The sequence below is a fragment of the Apostichopus japonicus genome, chromosome 8 (assembly GCF_037975245.1).
Source record: "Apostichopus japonicus isolate 1M-3 chromosome 8, ASM3797524v1, whole genome shotgun sequence".
Taxonomy (NCBI): Eukaryota; Metazoa; Echinodermata; class Holothuroidea; order Aspidochirotida; family Stichopodidae; genus Apostichopus; species Apostichopus japonicus.
The window spans coordinates 25,617,707-25,635,534 of record NC_092568.1 but is presented as its reverse complement, the minus strand read 5'-3'; the positions used below and the strand labels follow the sequence as shown (position 1 = coordinate 25,635,534).

Genomic DNA, 17,828 nt, shown 5'->3' with positions numbered 1-17,828 from the left:
AACCCGCCCTATGAAAGCCTATAGCCACTATAAATAGTGTTAGTGTGAATTCTGAGCCATTCTTTTACGTTCTACAAACCGCTGTGAGAAAAAGCAGGAAGTAACTGCACGTTACATATTTTAACCCCCCATAGATTCAAGACAGATCGACGTATTTAATATTCTATCATGGTAATAACCAGATTTTTATTATTTCAGTATAAGTTTTGTGATGTAAAAACGAAGCCTCATTTCTAAGCAATTTGATAGAATATTAGTCTGCCCGACTACTAATTCATTTGTTCTGGTCGCTATGTTAGGCTAATGTAAGTTAGGCCTAGGCTTAGGCTAAGTGTTAGGCTTAGTAAGTGGTTGCTGAAACTTTCGGAGTTGAGGTAGGTTAGGAAACACCCATTTTGTAAAATTACTACTCGCTAAATGGCAGAGAATGTAGCCAAAGCCAGGACCTAGTGAATCTACGACAACATTGTCGATATCCGTAGCCACCCCCCACCCAATTGTACTGTATTTGAATAGGTTAGGCCTATCAAGCTATACAGATCATTTAACATGTTGTTTTCTAGGCAAAGCAAAATGTACGATAGCGTAGCATTTCAAATGATGTACACTAGCCTACCCCTAACTGGTATGGGGTACCGTTATTCTCCGCACACATTACTTTCCGAAGAAACAACTGTTTTCAGCACTTAAATTTGTCAGTGGAAAACGTTTTTTTCAGCGGAAAGTACCGTTTTTTTGGGAGGAGCAGTATGGCTTTCTGAAATTATCAGGCACATGGAAGGATTTAGGAGGATGGAGAAGATAGAATTTGACTGTAGAAGGATAAATGTAGCTCTGGGACTAGATTATTATTAGGATAACTTAGGTTGTAGCTTAGGCTGTAAACACCAGCTTAGGCTGTAAGCACAAGTTTAATTTTAGTTATACAGCGCCACATTATTTGTTTGTAATTTTCGATATGGCGTGAAGGTGAAAAAAGGTAAGCTGTCGTGACGATTTGGTCTCGCTAAGTATCATCCTTTAGGGGGCGGGCGGGGGGTGTCTTTTGTGATATTTTCACATTTACAATAACAGAGTACAGAGTGAGAATATATAATATATAATGCCTCACACTTCTTTAAGGGCCTAACATTAGAATCTGTACCATATGAATGGGAAAGCTTACTTCGAATCGGCAGAATAAGGTTAGGGAGTAGGGGTTAGGATGTAGGGTTAGGGAATAGGGTTAGGGGTTAGGAAGTAGGGTCGAATGGTACGGATTCTAATTAAGTACCTCATTATGTAATCCCTAATTACAAACACCCCAAGCCTCATGTAAATTATTAGCAGCTTAACTGTTCTGACATGAACTCAGTCTAACCATCCTTATCAACGTTCTTTGATACTTTCTCATGTTATTTTCATCATCCTGAATTTGGTATCCTAAAATTGAGGAAAAATATAGTGTACAGGTAAGTGGAAAAAAGTTGTTTTCCGCACAAGAATTTTTTCAGCGGCAATTTATGTGTGGAAATTACCGAGTGCGGAGAACAACTGAAACCACTGGTATGGCATAGCCTACATTACTAGGCTAGCCTTGGCCTATGCCTACATAAGCTTAAGTTAGGTCAGGCATATTGATATGGATGATATCTATTAGATAAGCGAGTAGCTTAGGCCTAGGCAAGGAAGTTTCTTGGTTCACAAGTGATGGGAACAATATTGGATTTGAAAGAGGAAGCCTAAGGAATTTTCTTGAATCTGGTTTTAATCATGATATTCAAAACTTTGGGAGATCATGTTTAGAACTTAGCCTATGCATGCACAGGCATTTGACCAGTTCTTCGCATTTACCTGTTTTTAAATCATGCTGTGTTTTGTGTTAACTAAATTGCAATGAGCTTCCACAACTTCGAGGTATGGCCTATTCATATGTTCTTTTAGGTAGTTTTCCTGGTTTGAGCCAAGAATCAGTAACTAGTTTTTTATCTGGGAATTTCCATCATATATTTTCACAAGTTCCTCTCATATAATTGTCAAGGTTGAGACATTAATCACCTTGTGAATATCTGAATGGACCAACAGGAATAGATCCAACCATCAGATGTACATACAATTCCTCTTAAGACAACATCATATGTAGTCATAAGGTGTCTGTAGCTTTCCTTTTGAGTTTTGTGTTGTATCTTAGAAACTTATCCAATCGTGTGTGTCTGTGATGTGCACAGGATTTCAAAGGTAGGGGGTCAACTTCTAATATTGTAAGGGACATCACCTTTTCATCAAAGAGCCAGATGCAAGTGTAGGAGGGATCTAACTCCATGGTCGTTGATGCAGACACCCATATCAAACTAATTTAACATAATCAAGGTAGTGTTTACACAGGTCCAAAAATCGGGAACCAGTACCTGAGAGCCGTTACCCGTCGGGTATCTGGGTACCCAGAAAAAATTGTTTACCCTCGTGTATCACGATCTTAAAGAAATAACATACATATTGGTTGCTATTATAAATGAATTATATTCGCTACTTTGCGTAGGATTCGGGTAATAAATTAGGAACCGGGTAGTATCGCGTCGGGGGGTACCTTCTTTATTGCTGTTTTCCTCAACCACAAGGTAGCCTAACACCATGCACTAAATCAATGGGAAATCTGCCTAACCATCAGTTTGCCACAAAAAAAAAAAATCACACTTTGCGTAGGATTCGGGTAATAAATAAGGAACCGGGTAGTATTGCGTCGGACAGGTACCTTCGTTATTGCTGTTTTCTTTGACCACATGGTAGCCTAACACCACAATAAGTCAATGGGAAATCTGCCTAGAACCATAGGTTTGCCCCAAAAAAATCACACTTTGCGTAGGATTCGGGTAATAAATTAGGAACCGGGTAGCTTCGCGTCGGGCGGGTACCCGGATAACATGTGCAAACACTAAATTAAGGTAAAAGATTAGAAATCTTTAGCCGTGTATTAGGTGTATAATTAGGAATGAAGGCAATGTTTTGCTGATAAATACTCATAATTCTTCCCTGCATGAATGAAACAAATCTGCTCTGACTTATGAGTGAAGTGGGGGGGGGGGGGATGTAACCCTCCCCATTCCTCTCTGTGTTAGACTTTGTAATTTATAAATAGTAGTGTATTAGCCCTAAGATGGTTGGAACATGAAAAGAGGTTAAGAAATACTCCTTCTTCCCCATATTAATATGTACTATGTCTATGTGCTATGTCACATGCTTGGAGTGATGTGATAGTAAGCGATGGGACCAATGGTGATTTCAATTAAAGCAGGGCCAAGACCTGATCTTTGGAAATGCTTCACTTTATCAAGGAATGTAATGGAAGTGCTGACAGGTTTCCTTAGCTACATCGATTGTTTGCATAATCCTGTACGAAGCTCTGTTGATTTAAGTTGTTCATATGCTCCCTTTTACTGTAGTGTCATATGCTCAGTTTGTCCTCAAAAGGGCCAAAGACTATCTCCAGAGGGTCTGACGGTGTGTAATTATTATTTCTGGTTCACATTCAGTCAAGGCAGCAAAAACCTTAGGTTGGGGGCTGTGGTGACCTGATAAATCAAAGGTACCACACTTCATTTGATATAGTCTTGCAATTTGCACTCTTCAGTATTAATTGCCAAAGAGAGTGTTAAGAATCTAAGTTACCTAAGTTGAGTTAAGGCAATCTACATCTTTCTTTTGCCATCTGCTGGATGGCTGTATTCTTGATCGATGTTACAAAAGTTTGTTCAACTGATACATACTGTAGCTTACCATCCTGATATGTGCCCTGCTGCTTCTGTAGGCTAGCAGTTAGAAATCTAATATTAATATGGTTTTGAAATGACGATAAGAAAGCCGTAACCAGTTACAACTTATTTCAATGTGGAAACAGTCTAGAAAAAGTTTCCCATGTAATCGGAGTAGAAAATTACTGCTCTGGAAATTCATACATATCGTGTCAACTATGTAAAGCTAAATTGCCATTAAAGTGGTTCACAAAAGTTACCTAAGTTGAGTTAAGGCAATCTACATGTTAAGACAATGCAAATGAAACTTTTCTTTTGCCATCTGCTGAATGGGCCGTATTCTTGATCGATGTTACAAAAGTTTGTTCAACTGATACATACTGTAGCTTACCATCCTGATATGTGCCCTGCTGCTTCTGTAGGCTAGCAGTTAGAAATCTAATATCATTATGGTTTTGAAATGATGATTAGAAAGCCATAACCAGTTACAACTTATTTTAATGCGGAAACAGTCTAGAAAAAGACCCCATGTAATCGGAGTAGAAAGTTACTGCTCTGGAAATTCATACATATCGTGTCAATTATGTTAAGCTAAATTGCCATTAAAGTGGTTCACAAATATTTTGTATGCATCTCTATTTTCTCGTGTTTCCAGCCTGTCTCTGGAATAAGCGTCACTGACGATTTAATCGAAGCTTACAATGCTATGAAAAAGGGGAAGAAGACACACTACATCAAATATGCTATCGAAAACGAAGCTCTCATAATCAAGGAAACTAAAACCATTGATGATGAGTTTGACATCAAAACTGATATACCAGGAATCTTTGACACGGAAGAGTGCTGCTACGTGGTCCTTGATTTGAAATGGGGGTCCGACTCATCAGGAAATAAGCAGAAATTGGTCTTTATTTCATGGTAAGACGTGCAGGCAACAGGATCTGCATTTCCTCGCATGTAATTATCTGGTTTGTGCTCAGAGATCATGGGAACTAAAATTCAAGGGAAATTGTTTTTGTTATACAATTGTCAGATTAAACCTCGGGTATATGATCTGGACCATACCACAACCACCTTACCAATATTCTATTCTATGCAAAAACCGAGTCTATAAAATTTCTATCTGGCATTAAGAAGACCTAGAATGAAAAGCGGCTGAGAAGCTTGTTATTTTTTCGTTTAAGTTGACAGATGCAAATGTGGGAAATTTAGTTTTCGGAGAAGTGTTCTATACTTATAGGTAAATGTAAATTTGCACTTGCCCAAAATTTTTCTAAATCAGTTGCTGGGTGGGGGGGGGGGGAGGACTGGTGGGCTGGTCCTCATGATACCTTCATGTGTTGTGGGCCTAAAGTTTAAGGACCACTTCTAAATAATACCAAAGTCAAGAAAGTGTTCGCCAACATATTTATGACAAAAGAAATGCACACTAGGCTTGGGCTACCAATTCTTTAAATGAAAGTCACAACTGCTGCTGTTTTGGGTTTAACTCTATACCTGGAATCTGGATCTTGGATCTTATGAGTACAAAAACAGGTAGTTTTTTATAAAGGGCAAAAATTGGAAACCTAGCAAACACAGTAGCTCCAAAAGCAAAGCTTGGATGAAGTTCGTACTTGTATATTGATCAACCTTGAGGTGTAAGAGACACTTGTGTTAAGGAGGTCAAAGGTCATTTATGATCATCAGATGTGAAAGTGTGAGAAGTTAATATTGTAACCTAAAAAGGAAATGTTGGAAGATATTTATTAATAGTTTGCACTTTAGCCTTAGTCAGTACCAGAAATATTTGGGTATCTGTGGAGGTGAAATGTCTTACTTGCATCTTTTTTTTCAGTGTGTCAATAAATAATCCAATTTAAAACTTGGCAAAAAAAAAAAGACTGTTGGCTTTCAGGTATGACCATCAAGCTAATCATTAACAAAAGAACGTAGATAACGCGTATCTTCATATGAATCAGACTACAACACATTTGGTGCAAGACATGGTAGCTCTTGAGATGAATGCCTACATAGCAGAAAGTGTTCAGACAAACAGTCACACATACTTTTAGCTTATAATGTGCAAAAGGAATGCACTGTTGTCATAGTATGGAGTTTGAGCTAGGGTTGGGCGATATTTGCTTTTTACCGTCACGATAAATAGTTCAAAAATTATCGCGATATTTCGATAATTACGATACTATTTCCTCTAACAGAATTAGCGTAAATGTTGAGCTTTGGACGAAGAAAGAGAGATATATTGAGGGGACATTCAAAGAGAATATCTGAGTTTGTTATGAACTGTTCCCTTGAAAATAAATAAATAACCGTGGAATGTTTTGGGAGGGGGGGGGGGATTTATTGTATCATTTGCGTCAACAAATTTGTAATATTGACATTCCGGACTCTGGAACAAAAGCAACTTTCTTAAATACATGTACTGATTCCAGTACATGCTCACTGGAAGAAGTCCCAGTCCTCTGACAGACTTAAAATAACACAAATAATTATTTCTTCAATGCTCAACAAAAAATAATTGACACTTAAACGTTGACAATATAGGCCTAGGTAGGCTAGCTTATGTCACTTTCTCCCACAAAAGGTACAGTAACAAAAAGTATTGGAAAAAAGATAAGGTTACCAACTTTTCTGTAATCTTTGTGTCCAGTGGTATGGATCAGCTCGGCCGACTTGATATTCCATGTATGTGTGTGTGTGTGTGTGTGAAGCAATGTTCAGGGCAAAAGGAATGGCTTTGATTGCTGTACGTGATTTTATTGCACCTCATAGGAGTTTCATGAGAGTTGTGACGTGCATCTCAGATATTGAGCAGGGGCAATGCACAAGTGCAGATTTGTCAGAAGTGAATTCATCTTGCAAACTTATCACCTTTCATTTGGGTACAATGTTACAAATTGTGATGTCATAACTTTTCTTTTTCAGGGCTCCAGACAATGCTAAAGTTAAGGCCAAAATGTTGCACTCGAGCAGTGACGAACTCTTGAAATCGAAACTTGAAGGCCTCGGTGCAAAGGTACAAGCAAATGATGCAAGTGAAGTCACCTATGAAGCTGTATTAGAGGCAGCCAAGCAGTATATGACGTCAAAGTAATAGCTAAAAATTAAGTCATTTTGTCAGTTCCTTTCAGGATATACGTACTACTTAAAAATATCACAAATAAGCTTGCTATGTATGTCAAGAGGTGTTTTAGTACTTCTTGGCTCAGGAACCAAACAGGATGTTCTTTTGCCTCAAAAGTTGGATAGTGTTTGAAACATTGCATACAGGCTTTGATTTGCTTCAGTTCAATCCCCTTCTTTTAAAGTAGACTTTATTTCAGGATTAATTAATCATAACTGGCAAGTTCACCATATGATTAATGAAAATAGCTTGTCAAACACACTGACTAACAATTTTGGGGGGGGGGAGTGTAATTTACATATGGTTGTAGTATGTGGTCGCCAGAATATGGCAACATTGTATAACAGTTTTTGACTTCTTTGTAAATGGTAACATTACTCTTAATGGCTTACATTTCTGTTTTCTGTATTGAAGGGCTTAATATAATTTGTTTTTGTACTTGTGTTGGTTTGCCATTAGTGCCAAGAAGTATGTGACGTCCATCTCATGAATAGTGTGCGGTAGCCTGAGCGGCACTACGGTAGCTCTCAATCAGGGAGTGACTGCACCCAATGATTAAATCACATGTGTGGGTACTGTAGTGTAGACTTAGCAGCTTATAAAATAACAAAGTCATGAATCATTTACACTGTTGTTTGTTACTTTTGGTTACAGTAACCAAAATTCAACTCATTTATGATTTTTGTACTTTTTCTTACCCTTCAAAAGATTTATCAAACAATAAAAGTACATTCGTGTGTTTCCTATCAATTGTTATTTCAAGCCCTTTTTGGACGTTGAAGGTAAGGGTTTACCTGTTACAACCACAACCAGAAGAATTTTTCCTTACAATGTTACTCTTGTAATGTTTCTAATATCTGTTATAAGACTGGAAAATGAAATTACTTTCCAACTGTAGATCCTTGCAGAAAAAGGTCAAATTCAGGTGACTTGATGAAATAATTATGTCTACTTCTAGAGGACTTGTGCTTTAAATTCTAAGTTCTAAATTCCTTTCTGTAATGGAGTTACAAAACATTTTGCAGTCTTAATTAAGCGTCTAGTTATCATTATATTGTCTTTACATACTGAGAGAGAAAGAACAGCGTGTACATTCGTTTCAAAAGAAATGTGGACATGAGAAATGCACTGATATCATTAGCAATCCTATAGGATGTGTAGCAAAACCAGAGCTCATACCATCAGAAAGGTTTCTACAAGTATATATTTGTAAAAACATTCGATTCTAGTAGCTTTATGCCAGTGCCAAATTCGGGTGAGTTGATGAAATAATGTCTACTTCTAGAGGACTTTTGCTTTAAATTTTTAAGTTCTAAATTTCTAAGTTCCTTTCTGTAATGGAGTTACAAAACATTTTGCAATCCTAAGCGTCTAGTTATCATTACATTGTCTTTACATATATAGAGAGAAAGAACAGTGTGTACTTTTGTTTCAAAAGAAATGTGGACATGAGAAATGCACTGATATCATTAGCAGTCCTATAGGACGTGTAGCAAAACCAAAGCTCATACCATGAGAAAGGTTTCTACAAGTATATATTTGTAAAAACATTCGTTTCTAGTAGCTTTTTGCCAGTGGTAAAACGTGAAGGACATTGAGAAGTTGCCTGGCCTTAGACAAACTGATGGATACGCTAAGAGTTTAACAAATCAAGTAAGTAATAATACAGTGTTTTGTTGCACACATGCGTAGTAAAAGTGGAGTCTAACAACAACATTTTGACATGATGCTGAGAGTTCACGAAATGCGGCTGATCTGAGGAGTGTTTATATGGACTGGCAGTGCATTTGATCCCTTAAGACCTACCAATTCCCATTCTTTTCATCCACATAGTGACAGTGAGGTCCATGGGGATTAAACTTCAGTGAGAACTGCCTGGCGGCTAGGTGATTGTTTATAAATAAATGAGCGATAACTCTGAATTTGTTGCTTGTGTCACTTGTTTCTTCGGTTCCTTAGTAGTACTTCCCAAAAGTAAACCACAAGGAGTAAATGCACCCCTTCCTCGCATGTTAATGATGTACTTTGTAGAGCAGGAGTGGGACTGGTAGTGAACAAACCTCATCACTAATCAAGTATTTTACCAAGACAGTGTTTCTATTCTAGCACTTGACCAACAGAGATGCTCTAAAGAATACATATTGCTGCAATATGCTTCTGGTGAGTTGTAACAGCTAAATGTAGTTGGTTTAGATGGCAAAATAATTTCATAAATGTACAGAAATTCGTCCAAGGGGAATCTATTATTTTGTAGTCACAATATATATTACGTATTTAAATGCAAACCTCGACAGTAAAACCAATGTCACAACACTTGCCCAATTTCAATAGGAGTGACATTGACAATGATATGTACAGATAAAACTCCTATGGGTCGTGGTGAGCCTTGGCTGTACAAAATTACTTCAACTATTGTTCAATAATATAATGCTTAATGTCTGGAATACTGTAAAGCTACACTGCTGATTATGATGTGGCTCCTCAGTGCAGGCCTAAATACATCCTACTAACTCAAGCAAAACATGTCCTTTTCATAAAATTGTCATAGCACCCTCAAATGATAGTCAAGACCATTTGTCCTTGGAAAATGTGTATGCATTGTTACAGCCTGTCTTTTGAGGCAATTAGGGCCCATCTTTTAAATGGGTGTACAGTTTCATGGTTGGAATTATTTACTAGGCATCTAATATCAACTACTCCCCCCCCCCCAATAAGAAACTAAAACGCTTTGACATGGTATCGGAAATAGATTATTTAGAGACTACTAGCTGTTGTTGCTATGGTGCAATTATAATAAAGATTATACAAACACGATTAAAGCCAATACACAAACTTCATGACACAAAGAACGATTTAATGTTAACTTCTGTTTGAGTTTAATGTTAATATTGCAGTTCATTAAGAAAATTCATTTAAATGCTTCACAAATTTCATGGTAAGACAAATTATTAAATAGAAAGTCCAGTTACTCCATTCTGTCCGACACCAGTATCCAGCTGATCATTGCTCACGTAAATGGCAGGGAGATGTAAAATGCCAGGGGAAGGGGAAAGCCGGGCGAGTGCTAGGGTGAGAGAAGGAATTACCTGAGAAGCCAAGGATGAGGACATGCCAAAAAGAGAAGACTATATGTGTGTTTGTATGTGTGTGTTTGTATATGTGTGTTTGTATGTGTGTATTGTTTGTATGTGTAAAGAGATGCAGCAAACATCTCATTTTAATGACCTTTATCATATCATGGAGTCATTAGACAAGCACATTTTACCAGAACTGGTTACCTTGCCAGCAAAATTGGGGGTACTGAGATTCAGTGCCTTTCAATTGCAATTCATTTGGAAAGAGTTTTTAAACAAAACTGAAAACATACGCAGACAAATTTTCAACCGACTAGACTTAAACAGACATTTACATGAACAGCAGGATAATTACTTGGTACCTGCGTAGGCCTGCTTATATTACCCCTCGCCCCCCCCCCCACTTTGTTTCTTCAGCAAGAGAACCTAAACATAATAGAATGAGAGCCACACATTGCAGTCCTTTTCAAACGTCTTAATCTTTACACATACCAAAAAGGCATTTTAGGCTCGTGTGTAGGACCTAACTTTGAAGCAGAAGGTAATGTTAAAGACTGCCCTCCATTACTGTAAGAAGGGTGTTTTTTTTTTTTGTCAACACTAGAACTGAAAGGGTTTTATGAACATCTGCAATGTCCAGTCTCTTCTAACCATTGAATGGTATTCATCGTCATACAGAAATAAAGCCAGGTGGTATGAAATGTAAATTGGCATTTTCCATTGGAATTTAGCATTTAAAATATCAGCCTGAAAAAAGGGGTAGGTTCTATGAATTCCTTTTAAAAAAAAAAAATTGTTTAAAATTTGAAAATTTCACCAAGGGGGAAAAAAATCTGGTTGAAAAAAAAATTTTAAAAAATAAAATAAGGACAAAAAAGAAAACCAGCTGAGTGAAAAAATGGAAAAAAAAGCGGGAGATGGGAGGGGAGCTATTAGATGTGTTATTTGAGATGATAAGTCATACAAGCATGGCCGGTAAAAAAAAAAAAAAAAATCAGGTAAATTACATTCTTATTTCATATTTGAACTTTGACTTGCACAGTGTCCAGCAGTCATCACCATTTCCCTTCTGCTTACTTGAACTATATAGATTGTTCTCTTTTCCCTTTCCTCACCTGCTGAAGGTTTTTAGTGTTACTTGAAAATAAACAAATAAACCACAACTAATCACCACCTACTTCAAAGCTATCCTTCACTGTGACATTTAGTTTCCTTAATTAACCCTGCTCATGACTGTCTGAGGGTAAGTAGGAGCGTCACTGCCCCGGACAAAGTACTTTGAAGTAACATTTACTGAAAACATTTGCAACAAACGAACTCGGTCCACACATTTACCATGTAACGTACCAGGCACACAAATCCTTTCCTGATAATGTACACTATAGACCCCATATATCGCTGCTGTTTGAATCTTTCTCATCAATACCAGTGTAAGCCCAAACAAACCCAATTAAACCAATTTCATTGTCAGTTTTAAGGTGTAAGGCATGCTGCTCTCATGTATGTGTTTTTTTGAATGTATTGCTTGTGTTAATGTTATTTGTGTGTATGATAATAAGTAGTATTTTAAGTGACTTCTCTAAAAGGCAAATCCCATGACTGCCTTTATCAAGTTCCATCCCCTCCCCCATCCCTTCCAGTGCCCCTGCTCCCCCCCCCCTTCATGGGCAATCTCCCCTGGCAGACATGATTATTCATGTCTGCACCCAGCCCTGGTAGAGCCACCAGGACCAACCCCCTTGCTGTGGTATCTTCTCGGGGATATATTTGTTGGTGGAGCCTGCTTTGGTGGTCTGGGTTGTAAAAGTCCAGCAGTAAATGGAGTGCAAATACTGTCTACCTGTTGCTCTCTTACACCTTTTGAGACCAGGCTGACTCTTTCTTGAGAAAGCTTTGGAAGGAATGGTCCAACTTTCTTGGTCTCTGAATGAAAAAGGCTTGGGCTAGTGTTATGCTTTCTTGATTTTTTGTTGAGACCCTTAACAACTGGAGCTAATTGGGTCAGACTAGGCACCACATCACTGCACTCAGCAGTGGAGCGTTTGTTGTAGATAATACGCCGACCACCAAGAAGAGGTACAGCTTTCAAGTGCCTACTTTTTCCAATCTGCAACAACAAAAAAACAAAAAAAAGGGAAGTCAATAGCACTTACATAGCAATATGGGCAGTCCATAGTCCAAGACAAGTCCCAGGTCATTTGGAAAATTTTCAGCATGCCATATTTCCCTATTTAGAATTGCAAGTCAAATCAAATGATGGTAATTGTGAAGCAAATGACCAGCAGCAACAGGTCAAATGGGGTTCACTCTATGCACACAGGAAACATTGTCTTTCATTTTTTATTACTTTCGATGTCACTTTTCCTTTCCTGACAATTGCCCCAAGTTTGTTTGCTCCATGAGTTCTGTGGAAGTAACCCTGCCCACCTCCTCTAGTTCAACACACCTTCACACAACTTCCCTCATGCTAAAAGCAGTGATCATGCACTTCTCAATAGTTTTAATTTCAATTCAGTACCTTTTTCTTGCAACGCTATCAAAGGTCATCTGAATTGCCCCCAACTTATGCAGATACCAAACTTGATCAGGCTGTAATTATAGTCAAACTTCAAATCTTGTTTCAGTGATCTGCAATTGAGACCTTTCATCATAAACTTACACCCTCTTGTATCAAGTGGGAATAACTTCAAAGAGGGTATAACCTCTGAAGCAACTTTGACACCCTTAAATATTATATGGTAATATTGATGACCATTTCAATCACAGTGCAACCTACTGGGAAGGGGGCAAATACAGCCTTCCATACCCTCCAAAAATGTACTTTATAAAGCTAGTCAGTTCATTTACTGTAATTACACATATAAAATATTCTGGTTATCCAATGATAAATGGATAATTACCTTTGGAAGTTGCTGTAAGTAGGTGTCTTGGAGGTTGGTTAAGCTTGGAGCAGAGTGGTCATTACTGGATTGACTTGGTTTAGTTTTTAGCTGAGAACAAAAAGAGAAACAGTACAACTTCACCAGTAGCATCCACAACCTCCTATAAACTACTTTTCTGCAATAAGCTGCCAATTTCTTTCATAGTTGGTTTTGTAGCTACCTTCCACCAATACTTAAGATCCTGTTACCTAGAGTATTAATTGCTGTACTTGTAGCCCCTTATCCCCTAAAACAAATATCTGCATATTTCCAGGCCTTTAATGCTTTGTTATAAATTAAATCATCCAATATGAAACAACAGTACGAGTTCTGGATTGATTTACTATGAATTTTTTTATCCCTACCTCTGTGATTTTCCTCTTTTTCAACTTGTATCATTGGAAAGTAGGCCTATTTTCTAAATTATTCAGTTTAGATAGAATGTAATGCCCATTTCTGAATTTAGTTTCCATTCTAATGGTAAAGTTCTATTCTCTTTATCACATATGGATAACTATAGAATAACAAACCGCACTAGTACTCATGGTTCCCACGCTTTTAATCAAATTAAATTCCTGACTTTTTCAAGACCAACTCACGTCTAGCAGTTTACAATGGAGCCTGCACACTAATGTTGACCTTATAATGTTAGACTACCTATAAAGTACTTGCCTAATAATTTTAACCTTTATCAAACTATACTATCCAATTTTGTTAATTGAAGAGGATATTTAAAGAGCCATGGACTCCAAACATAACATACTGCAACCATAACTTTTCACAGTTTGATTTATGCCATAAACTTTATCTCACTTTCTTAAAAATCTTGTTGCATATTATCAGACATGAGTACTGTGCAATTTAGTTAGGATTTGGGGGACATAACTTACTTCTCTGTTCTTTTCTTTGGTGTAAGTTAATCTTGTGATGCTAAATGCATCGGTTACATCAGATGGATGTCTTTGTGTATTATCATGTTGTTTTGGAAGGTCAGTCAAGGTGACATGGTGCTCTTTCCCTGACATTCTCTCTGAGCTGATGTTATTGAAGTCACTCTCCGCCCTGGTAGTTTTGCAAATACCACGCCCAGCTAGAACCAGTCCATTATACGGCAGGGGAGTTGAATCCAATGGCTTGGTTGTGGATGCCGTGCACCTTCCATCTGAGGCTACCAACCAATCATAGTTTTCTTCAGCACAGATCTTGGATTGCCTTCTCCTCTTCTTGACCTGTTGAACTGGGCAATGTTGTGTCTTGCTATCAAGACCTGAAATAGTCATGCAGGTTTTAAGACTGGTGGATTTTGAGTTGCCTGTTAACAAGGAAACACACATGCACACCATTCAAAGTAAGAGAATGAAACAACTTTCTTCATCTGTTACATCATAGCTCAACTCTCATACCTGTACTTGCAAATTTACAGGAATATACAACTGCAGAAAGCTTAGATGCCACCCATGAAGGCAGCTATAGGGTTAATTTGCAAATACTATTTCATGTTAATTGCAAGGGTATGCTGTCATCCTCAAGAACACTACCTTTCAGATTGCAAAGTTTTTCACTTGCTGTCATTATCCTTAAACTCAATTTCAAGTATACTGGGTAAGCTTTAAGTTCGCATAATTAAGGCCACCGAATGTACAAAACAACTTTGTGTATCAATTTTTCCACACACTCTGCAAGAAATGGTAAGAAAAATCCCTACAAACATCTCTCTGTTTTGAACTGAATGAAAAATCTTACCTTGTGGCCTAGGTGACTTCTTTATGCATGGAAGGACAGGTCTAATGTTCATCCAATCCTCATCTTGATTGATCTTCAAGATTGGTAAAGGGTTGTAATAAGAGGTGGAGGTAGGCATGATTGGTAGTGTGCGCTCTTTGCTGGTGGCATCAGATGAGGCTTCCGCCCATGTGAACATGTTCATCTTATCTGGCATTCTAGCGATGAAAGTAAGGGGAAAAGGAGTTTTATTAATGTTGTGATCATTTATCGAGGTGCTTCAGTCATGCCAAAAACTCAACAACAAGGAATTAAGAAACATTCTCACTGGTAACAAAAAACAAAAAGTAATCACCTACTTCAACTTACTCCAGCTTCACTACAATGAAAACATTGGTTGCAAATCCTAACTAAACCACTGTAACACTTTACAAATTAAATTTGAGGTTTTATACCTGTATCTTTAGACACGCCAATATGCTAGCAAAGCAGGAAGAAAATTGTTTCTTACAGTTCTTAATATTATAGCTTTCACCTTCACTTAAAATTGATCCACTTATATTCAACCATTGCTGAAAAAGAATAGGCATTTGCCTATTGAAGAAGGTTAACTTAAAAAGTTAAATAAAGTTAGTTCAGCCATATAAAGTAGGACTAGGCCCTAGGCGTTTTAGGCATATTTCTATTGCCTAGGCTTAAGTTAGGCCTTCTCTATTTTTGAAGCATTGCATAGGTCTCCATAATAAACATGTGATTGTTAAGTTTTGTAACATCTTTTTAATTAAGTAAGGCTATGCAATTTTGTCCAATTGGGCTGAATACACAAGACAAAGAAATTGCAGAAATTGCATTAAACGTTTTCTACCTAGTAATGGTGATGCATGTACCCAAAGCAATTCAAATTGAAATTAACCACTTGAAAACAATAACCTAACATGATTCAAGTCAAACACTAAGCCCAGCTTACATAAATTAGCAGATGAAGACAGCTAGCCTGGGTACTAACACAGTAACATAGGCTAATACTAGTTAGGCTTGAATGTAACTTTACTTTGTAGTTGTATTAAGTTAACTTTTATATTATAGGCCATCCTAACATAAAAAGGAAATATCGGTGCTTGCCTAAGTTAGGGACTAATGTACCCTAACTTAGGCCTAGGCTACCTACACAAGAGAGATATATTTTGCCTAGGTTAGTTTACCTTTGGCTATCCTAGGTGTAAATCTACTTAGTTTAGGAACTAGCCGCTGGCATAGGTATTCATAACGTACGCATAGGTTCACACAATACGCATAGCGTATGTACGGTACTTTGAGCCCACGTTACTTATTAGGCCAAATGTAGGGCTACTGTAGGCATAACATTAGACCGACTAACCACCTAACAAAATAGCTAGTCAGTTGCATTCTGAGTTCAAAATGATTACATCAATCTTTTATATATAATTGCAATAGTCACGTTGTGAAGTGACACGTTCAAACATTCAATTGGTACCTGTTTGCAAGTAAAAGGGCCGACTACTGCAGCTAACGTTACGTTATCCAATCCGGAGTTGACTGACGATAATCACTGAATTGTGCAGTGCACAATTCAATCCAAGTTTACAATGTGTGTAGCAGATACCTAGGCCTGTACGTACGTACGTTCATGCAACTAACTCGAGCTCGAGCATGCAGTTCGATGTTTGTGACGTCACTAGTATGTACATCGCAATAGTGATGTAGTCAAGGGAACTTTCGGCGAATTAACTTGTTACGTTCATAACATGTGACGTTTTCAGGCACGCCAATTTGACAATTGCCTTTCAGCGGACAGAATAACAGACAGGTGGAGAGTGAATTTCTGCACGGCCATATTTACAGTTTAACTGTTATATGACAGGAATAGCGATTTGGAAACATTTACGCACCAATAGTCGTCATAAGAGAACGTTAACATATTCCTTTTGAAGAACCACCCTGCTTAAAGATGATCTTCCATTGAGTTGACAAAAACGATAGCTTATATGTTAAGTCAAATTTTGGACATCTCAGCTTTATGACAGACTTGAGTGATCAGCGTTCAGTTTGGATTCGACAAAAATATTTATTGACAGGACAATTCTTTACGAGAATAATAATAACAGTGGCTTTCGTATTGCCCAATTTCCGTGCCGTACACTGCACTTGTAGAACAAGCCTCTGCAGTGTTTATCCTGTCATCTTGCGGTCTTCTGAAAACTCGATGTGTCTTTATAACCACCTTGTGATTTTCTTAAATTATTCAGGCAAGGAAGTTATGGCAAACAGATATGTTTCACACTGCTCCTGGTTTTAATTTGAACAGAGAACTGCATCCAAAATTAATCAATCGAGACACACAACGTAACATTAACATTCGTCTAATTTCCTCTTGTTTTCTCGTCATATTTTAATCAAGTAGACAGTACGTGATGTTGATATTTCTGCACGGCCATATTTACAGTTTAACTGTTATATGACAGGAATAGCGATTTGGAAACATTTACGCACCAATAGTCGTCATAAGAGAACGTTAACATATTCCTTTTGAAGAACCACCCTGCTTAAAGATGATCTTCCATTGAGTTGACAAAAACGATAGCTTATATGTTAAGTCAAATTTTGGACATCTCAGCTTTATGACAGACTTGAGTGATCAGCGTTCAGTTTGGATTCGACAAAAATATTTATTGACAGGACAATTCTTTACGAGAATAATAATAACAGTGGCTTTCGTATTGCCCAATTTCCGTGCCGTACACTGCACTTGTAGAACAAGCCTCTGCAGTGTTTATCCTGTCATCTTGCGGTCTTCTGAAAACTCGATGTGTCTTTATAACCACCTTGTGATTTTCTTAAATTATTCAGGCAAGGAAGTTATGGCAAACAGATATGTTTCACACTGCTCCTGGTTTTAATTTGAACAGAGAACTGCATCCAAAATTAATCAATCGAGACACACAACGTAACATTAACATTCGTCTAATTTCCTCTTGTTTTCTCGTCATATTTTAATCAAGTAGACAGTACGTGATGTTGATATAGCCAAGTAGGCCTATCATTATTAAATCAGTTTTAAGTCAATTAAATGTTAGAATAAAAAAAGGTAACAATTAAAAGTAACAATTAACGATTCATAATCATGGACGTTAAATATGAATGTAACAGACTGACTTCGGTCAGCTTGTGGCTTTGATAAGCCAATGCGGCTTCTTCGCGATTTCCTGCTAGTGCAGGAGGAACTAATATACATACATAC

General features: G+C 37.6%; 2 protein-coding genes across 2 annotated transcripts; one reads left to right on the top strand and one right to left on the bottom strand.

The window, feature by feature from the left end:
- Nucleotides 1-10: 10 nt before the first annotated feature.
- Nucleotides 11-8,774, top strand: LOC139971283 (uncharacterized). The gene is made up of 3 exons (XM_071977603.1): nt 11-171; nt 4,384-4,646; nt 6,654-8,774. Exons 1-3 carry the CDS (start codon nt 169-171, stop codon nt 6,820-6,822), a joined length of 435 nt encoding a protein of 144 aa, XP_071833704.1. The 5' UTR covers nt 11-168; the 3' UTR covers nt 6,823-8,774.
- LOC139971279 (uncharacterized) lies at nt 7,125-16,213 on the bottom strand. The gene is made up of 5 exons (XM_071977598.1): nt 16,065-16,213; nt 14,591-14,787; nt 13,738-14,159; nt 12,827-12,916; nt 7,125-12,033 (listed from the first exon to the last, which is right to left on the bottom strand). The coding sequence occupies exons 2-5, from the start codon at nt 14,784-14,786 to the stop codon at nt 11,617-11,619; spliced, it is 1,125 nt and encodes a 374-aa protein (XP_071833699.1). The 5' UTR covers nt 14,787; nt 16,065-16,213; the 3' UTR covers nt 7,125-11,616.
- Between the last annotated feature and the right edge of the window lie 1,615 nt (nt 16,214-17,828).

What these genes read in the sequence shown, in the direction of transcription:
- LOC139971283 (XM_071977603.1), top strand. An exon ending in AAATTGGTCTTTATTTCATG is followed by an intron (nt 4,647 to 6,653) that starts GTAAGACGTGCA and finishes TTTCTTTTTCAG; the next exon opens with GGCTCCAGACAATGCTAAAG.
- LOC139971279 (XM_071977598.1), bottom strand. Translation starts at nt 14,786, where the DNA reads ATGCCAGATAAGATGAACATGTTCACATGGGCGGAAGCCTCATCTGAT. An exon ending in CCAAAGAAAAGAACAGAGAA is followed by an intron (nt 12,917 to 13,737) that starts GTAAGTTATGTC and finishes TTTTGTTCTCAG; the next exon opens with CTAAAAACTAAACCAAGTCA. An exon ending in ACTTACAGCAACTTCCAAAG is followed by an intron (nt 12,034 to 12,826) that starts GTAATTATCCAT and finishes TTGTTGTTGCAG; the next exon opens with ATTGGAAAAAGTAGGCACTT.